Source organism: Cyprinodon variegatus, unplaced genomic scaffold (assembly GCF_000732505.1).
Source record: "Cyprinodon variegatus isolate N-32 unplaced genomic scaffold, C_variegatus-1.0 Scaffold1115, whole genome shotgun sequence".
Classification (NCBI taxonomy): domain Eukaryota; kingdom Metazoa; phylum Chordata; class Actinopteri; order Cyprinodontiformes; family Cyprinodontidae; genus Cyprinodon; species Cyprinodon variegatus.
The window spans coordinates 163773-171197 of record NW_015151568.1 but is presented as its reverse complement, the minus strand read 5'-3'; the positions used below and the strand labels follow the sequence as shown (position 1 = coordinate 171197).

The following is a 7425-nucleotide window of genomic DNA, read 5'->3' as shown; positions in this document are numbered from 1 at the left end:
GGAAAGAAGGAAAGACAGAAAGAACGAAAGACAGAAAGAAGGAAAGAAAGAAAGAAAGACTTTTTTGGACTTTTAACAACACTTTATTTACACAATTCAAACAAACAATTGACATAAAACAAGTGTCAGTTAAAATCATTAAATGAGGAGCTTGTTAAAATGCAGTTCTCCATCATCTGACACAGAACATAAAATGTTTTTAAAACCCCACATCTGAATAAAGTCCTCCATGTTCTGTGTGGCTCAGTGGAAGTGAAACTCCAGCCTGATTCTGGCTTCAACGTTGCACCTCCACAGAGCCACGGCGCCAAGGCGAGATCTCTCCTGGAGTCTGTCTCTACGGGACATTAACACCCATTTTAGCTTTGCTGATTAAAAAGTTTAAAAGTCTGGCCTTTGCCTTGTTACTTTTTCCAATTAATAAAGAAGTTGTAAAAACTGTGCCAAAAAGACTAAAAAGAAAGAAAGGAAAAAGAAAGAAAGAAAAAAGGTTCTTGGTGGCAGCAGATTCAACGCAGGTTTGGGACCTCTGTTCCAATAACAAACGATAATTTCATTCAAAATGTATTTATTAAAAATGCTTAACAATTCCTGTAATGAATGAATAGCACAATGAAAGAAATAATGTCTCATGATACTCAGCCTTAGTAATGAACGAAATAATGTCTGTTCTGTAGGCTATTGGAAAAAATAAATGAACAAATGAGCTAATTAACAAAAAATACCTCTTGTGTAGCAAAAATTATTCAAAAACGTACCAAAACATATCAATAGATCTTTACTTTCGGAGTCCAGGTGGCTTTTCAGATTCCTTGCACCTCCATTGGACACCGAGACATATGTGCCTGCTTTGCACACTGTGCACAAGGCCTCCCATTTTTCTCGACCCGCTCTGAAAGCGGGGAAACTCTTTTGTAAATCATCGGTAAACATAAATTTGCGCTTTTGCATGTTGTTGGCGTACTGACAGCCACGCTATCTATATTCTGATTAAGAACAGGGCTGCCTGCACTGACGCGGCTCACACGCAGCGCCGTGCGCAGTGCCCTAGTGCCTGTAAATTTAATGGTCCAATGAAGGTAATTTAAAAAATCAGGACATTTCCTCACTTTCTAAAAAAAACCTGAGACGCCCGGGACAGGACGTGAAATATGGATATGTCCCGGAAAATACGGACTTTTGGTCACCCAAGTAAATGTAAAGTACAAATAGTTTTGGCCCAATCACAGAGCCTTGAGGAACTCCTCGTGTTTCTCTTCTAAATAGTGACAGTCTGGTTAATTTCTTTACATTGCTTTTCATTTTCTAAATAACTCTTTATCCAAGCATAACATCCCTCCATTCCACTTCTTTTTCTCAGCAATAAACTCCAATCTATAGTATCAAAGGGCATTTGTATATCAATATAGATGCTAACAGAGAATTCCTCATTTTTAATTGCTTGTTATTTTTCCTCTACCACCTCCATTACAGTATAGATAGTCTTAGAACCATACTGATGTTCACATTTGTGTATTTTATTTATTTAGAGCCTCATGGTTTTTGTGTTTCTGAAAACTCCTTCCTCATATTCTTCCTTCCTTTTTTTGGTCTTTCCGGTTTATCTCTGCTTCCTACTTCTATAATTTTTCCTTCCATCTGTTCTTTCTTTCTTTGACTCTTTTGTCGCTTTCACCTGCTTCACCTTTCATCTGGTACAACTCCATAACCTTCACTGTATCTCTGCTAAATCAAATAGAAGATAGTTTGAAAGATGAACCTTGATTGCAGATTATTCCTTAACATAAGTGTCTTGATTCTTGGCTGGACAGGAATGAAGACCCCGACTCCAGCCTCTGCGTTTGTTCCCACTGCCGAGGCAAACTCATTCCAGCCCCAGGTGAAGACCCTACCGTCTCCCTCTGTTGACGCAAAGCAGCAACTGCAGCGCAAAATCCAGAAGAAGCAGCAAGAGCAGAAGCTTAACTCACCCCTGCCTAGTGAGACCCAAGTGAAGCGGGCAGAAGCCAGTACCCCGGGCCCCACCATCCCCTGTGGTAGCCCTGCTCTCCTGTCCCCTCAGCCGACCATTGGAATCGTAGTAGCAGCCGTCCCCAGCCCAGTGCCGGTACATGTTTCACCGCTTACCTCCTTTATTTTCTCCAGTCATTGTTTATGAGTCTGAATTTACAATTAACTTTTTTCCTCAGGTGCAGAGAAACAGGCAGTTGATGACCTCACCCAGCCCCGTTGGGACAGCAGAGGGGAAAGTGTTGCCTGTTAACTTCCAGGTGGTCACTCAGTCTCTCAAACAGTCTCCCAAAACGCCCCAGAATGTCCCAGCAAGTCCTGTCGGAGACAGACTGGTTAGACACGGCACTCGGTACGCCCAAATCCTTCCTAAGCCTTCCGCTACGAGCGCCATAACCCTGCGCTCTCCCCCGACCCTGCTCATAACCAACAGCCCCATAAAAACCGTGATGCCCTCTCCCCACGTCAGCTCTGTCAACGTGGTGAAGATGACGGCCATTGCTCTGGCTCCCAGCAGCAGTAACAGCAGTGTGCGTCCAGCCTCTGCTGGCTTGAACACCACAGCTGCTTCAGATGATTCCCAGCAGTCCCAGAGTGGGAATTCGGCAGCTCCCCAGTCTCCTGTGGTCAAATCTGGCCCTGCAGCATCGGCCCAGACCCTCTCTGCAGAGGCCAAAGGGGTGTCTGAAGCCGGGGGTGACAACAATTCCTTGTCTGGAGCAGACAAACAAGTTGGTGGAGTCAAAGAGGAGAAAATGGTTAAATTCAGAGCTGCAAGTGAGCCAAGCTTCCTGGTGAAGTGTTCCCCAGGACTGGAGAAAGGGTTGAGGACAAAGAGTGACTCCACCTCCCCTCCTGGCTCTGCATCTGGGATTCAGGACAGCAATAACAGTAACTGCCTTGACAGTACTTTGTATTTGACTGTTGATAATCAGAACTCCAACGGCAACATGTCGTCCAACGGCTCCTCCGCTGTTACTCTGACGGCAAAGGATGCCTGCTTAGACGGCAAGAGCCCCAGGAAGCGAGCAGCTGGGGAGTCCCACGTTATTCCCGTTAAGAGAGTGTTTATCTCCCAGCAACCGGTTGCTATTATTGACAATCCCAAACCTGGGGTCAGCACTGCGATAAAGAGAATCACCAGACCAGGGACCCTTGCTAGACCAGAGAGTGCTCCCTGCAAAGACATTTCCAAACACACGGCTCCGGGGACCACACAGATCCTTGCACTTACAGATGCCCCTCTCACACACACCGAAGGAACGCAGACTGCCATGAAACAGCAAGATATGAAACAAGAAGACCATTCTATCAGTGTCGACCCCTCTGCCGGATCGACAGGTAGCAATGCGTCCGACCAGGCCCTGCTGCAGCAGATCACTGGTGACCCTTGTACCGTTACAGCCAACTCAGGACCACACGAAGCCTCTGTGCGCGACATAAAGAGCACAATATGGGAGCCTCAGCAGATACCAGCAGAACACAAACAGGCCCCCGCTGAGCAGCTCTCCATGATGGCACAACCATCCGATGCCTCGGGCCAGCTCACCCTCACACAGATGGTGGACTTTACCGGGTCTCAGCCTAACATGGACTACTTCTCGTTCAACGATGACGACATGACGCAGGACAGCATCGTGGAGGAGCTGGTCCAAATGGAGGAGCAGATGAAACTGAAGGGTCTGTTTGGTAACTGCGTGGAGGTGTCTGGGTTACAGGGTCAGTCGGCCGGCAGCCAGGGCTCCATCCTCGCCTCCCATCAAGCCAGTTCTACCTTCTACCACTCTACTCACAGCAGTACTACCCCTGTTCAGACCCCTACCCCAACTCCGACACCCACGCCGACGCCCACCCCCACTTCTGAGATGACACTCGCCCACACCCTGACCAGGGAGAGTCCCTGCTCCCGAATGGCTCCTGTCACCCCTGTGGACGGAGCAATGGGCCGACACACCCCTATCAGCACGCCGCTGTCTAACTGCAGTAGCAGCGTGCCGCCAAGCCCGGTGGAGTGCAGGAACCCTTTTGCTTTCACTCCCATCAACTCCAGCATCACTGGATATCACGACGCAAGCATTGTGTCCAGCAGCCCGGTCAAACCCATGCAAAGGCCCATGGCAACGCACCCTGACAAGGCCAAGCTGGAGTGGATCAACAACCGCTACAACAGTAACTCTGCTGGACCTCTGTCTAACCACAGCATCGGCATTCTGCCAAGCTACCAAGACCTGGTGGATGATCAGTTTCGCAAACCTCACGCATTTGCAATCCCTGGCCAGTCTTTCCAGTCTCAGGCAAGGCAGGACGGAGCTCACTTTGGGCGAGTGACGCCAATTTCTCCAGTTCAGCAGCAGCAGCAGGTAACTGGGGTGACGACGCCTACCAAGCAGGAGAGCTTTGCTGTACCTGCGCCGTTGGATAGCAAGGCTTCAGCCTCGTCCACATCCAGCACTTTCCGCTGCCGCAGCGTTAGCCCCGCCGTGCGGCAGAGGAACTTCAGCGGTAACACCAACCCCCCGGCCACCACCGGCAGCACCACAACAACAACTCGAGCCGTGGTCTCACCCTTTAACTCCCCCATCACCTCCGAGGTGCTCAACATCCTTTCCAACAGCCAGACTGTCAGCTCTGTGCACAGCATGGTGCAGCGCAGCCAGTCTGTACCTCTGACCATCATGATGCAAAGCGAGATGCTGCCAGTGCAGGGTCAGAGCAACACCGCCAAGATCACCAGTGTCCTCCTCAGCAAAATGGAGGCAGACGGAGACGATTCCGTCCGCGGCCTGGGCATCAACAATCTCCCCTCCAACTACACGGCTCGCATGAACCTCACGCAGATTCTGGAGACTGCCCCCAGCTTTACGGGCGGAAGCGCTCCCCAGACTCAGCTGCCCGTCAGCTCCAGCCCAGCCGCATTCGAGCTCCAGCAGCATGGCTTCCTCACAGCTGGGGAAAATCAAGCACAAGCAGGTCCCAGTGAGCAAGACCAACACCAGCAGCAACTCCAAGAAGATCCTGCTCAGACACAACCGCAGCTCCTCCTCCAGAGCACACAGCAGCCGCAGGAGGCGGAGGACGAACAGCAGCAGCTCGACTTCAACAACACTGTCAAGGACTTGCTGGGAGAGGAAGGCCTCAACCCCAGCTCCCAGCTGGTGGGTCAGGTCGCCTCGGAGCTGAACGCCGTGGCGTCCGACTTCTCCAACGACATCAGACTGACCTCAGATCTGTCCAGTAGCATCACTGACTTAAACACTTTGGACGCTAACTTGCTGTTCGACCCCAATCAGCAGCAGGAGCAGTATGAAGACTCGACACTGGAAGAACTGAAGAACGACCCGCTTTTCCAGCAGATATGCAGTGATACCGTGAACTCTGGTTTTGACTGGCTAGAGAGCAAAGACCAGCCGACCACCGTGGAGATGCTGGGTTAACGTTCTCTTCTACTCTGTATGATTTCTGTTCCCTGTCGGTTCAGTTTGGTGCATATGTAATATATCTGTTTTTAACCCATAGTTCATGTGAGTTTGTCTGGACTTTGGCTGTTTGTTCTGTTGAAAGTGCCATTCTTCCCAGTACCACCCCGCCCAAACACAGAAACCCTGCCCTCCCTCATCGTTTGTCAGCAAGGACTTCAGTATTTACTCATTTCTCTCCCTCATCTGTGATCTAAAACGTAAGCATTTCAAGAGACGGGTGCGAGCACTCTGTGGCAGCATGCACCGACTAAGAGCAGAGACGTGAGCTTCGAAGGGTTATCTTCAGTAATGCAATATTTATACTTTATGAACAACGTAGGAAGAAGAGATTCTTTGCAAATCTGACACACGAGACTTAACCAAAAACAGGTTCTCCTTTTAACACGTGCAGTTTGAGCTCAACCAAAAGGAGACATTATTGGTTATGATGGTATATGCACATAAAAGTTGTGGTGTGTTGCCTGCCATATCAAAAGAAATTATAAAAAAAGGTGGCGTCTTAAGCTGCCAGGTGCTGAATTTCTGACATAATCTTTATACTTTTATCATAAACCAACATCAGTGGGAAAAAAACAAACTGATTCATGTGTGAAAATTCTCAAAGCCTATACTTCTTGTACTGTTTATTATCTTCAACAAAAAAAAAGGGAGAATGTGAGTCAGTAGGGAGAAGATGGAGATGCAGGCCGCTTTGGGCAGTATTTATTGAAAGAAACCAACAACTTGGCTGCCTTATTCCCAAAGTTTAAGGCCTTACGCCATTAGAGGAACTGTATATAGTATAATGTTAAGATATCCAGAGCTTCATCCTTTCATGGCAGCTGTTACTCTTATTTCTCCACCTCTTTTCTCTGTTGTTGTTTTGCGTTGTTACACGTTAGAAGGGTGCTGCTGGTTTCAATCCTTCGCTTTTTTTCGTATGATTTTTGTTGTTTCGGGCATAAAATGGAGCCATTAGCCACGGGGCATTTCAGACCAGCCATGGTTATCGATTTTATAACTTCCAGGAGGATATTCCATACCATGTTTTTACATATTCTAAGTGGTTTTCCATTATCTGCCTGTAGTTTGAGTTTGGTTATGTAACAGCGTAATATCGATTAAGCTGCATTTTAATATTCTACCCTGAACGTTTTCCTGCAAAACTTCAACCATTAATTTAACCCCAGTCCTTTTTTTTACGGTGCGGTTTGTGTTGTAAAGTGTGAAACATGCTGTTTATGTGAATCACCTTCGGAACGGCGGCGATGTAAAAACGCTTTGATTTTGGGAACCTTTATCAGGAGCAAGTGAGCCGTTTAAAAACCTTTCTATTTAACCTTCATCTAGCAGGGGGAAATAACAAGTCTTCATTCCAAATTAATATTTGAGTTTTTACATTTTTAACGCTCCAAAACTGACATCTGTGAAGCTTCTGGATTGTTAATCTATTTCAAGTGAAGCGTACGTGGTTAAGATGGTTAATAAAAAAAAAACTCCCTTTGGCTTTTAGGTGTTTTTTAGGTTCTTTACGCATTATTTTTTTTTTTATTGCTGTGCCGTTTTCTACCTCTTGTTGCTGTAAATTATGTCCCCGTCTCTTTAGCTTCCTCTGCAGTAAAAGGGCTTCCCTGCTCATAAATGTTGCAGAAAAACAGCATAGATGAATTTGAAGGAAAAAATGCTCCCTCCTGGAAGAAATATTTCAGATCACATTGGTTTTTACTATCTTCCAGTTGGAGCTTCCTTCTCCCCCGAACCTAACATGTTAGAGCATTTTAAAGCATTTACCCTGACTGCTTTGAGGCCGTGCTGTTTATGTAAATCACACATTGGCAGGAGGTTAAAATGTAAGAAATCTGAAATATCTAGCCGATTATTTAGCACCCCCTCCTACCAGGACTGCTTTCTGGATTAAATGTGTACCTATGCAATCGGATCTGGACCTGGTTCCTAC

General features: G+C 47.1%; 1 protein-coding gene across 4 annotated transcripts in view; it reads left to right on the top strand.

Annotated features, from left to right (window-relative positions):
• LOC107101577 (DNA-binding protein RFX7-like) overlaps positions 1-7419 on the top strand; it is a 21901-nt gene extending 14482 nt beyond the window's left edge. For 3 of the 4 annotated variants that reach the window (XM_015400534.1, XM_015400533.1, XM_015400532.1), the window contains 2 exons: positions 1812-2107; positions 2190-5444. In XM_015400534.1, coding sequence (XP_015256020.1) covers positions 1812-2107; positions 2190-5444 — 3551 coding nt within the window. Of the gene's footprint in view, positions 1-1811; positions 2108-2189 lie in introns of all 4 variants that reach the window. The other variant, XM_015400531.1, reaches the window with a different exon arrangement.
• Positions 7420-7425: the final 6 nt, after the last annotated feature.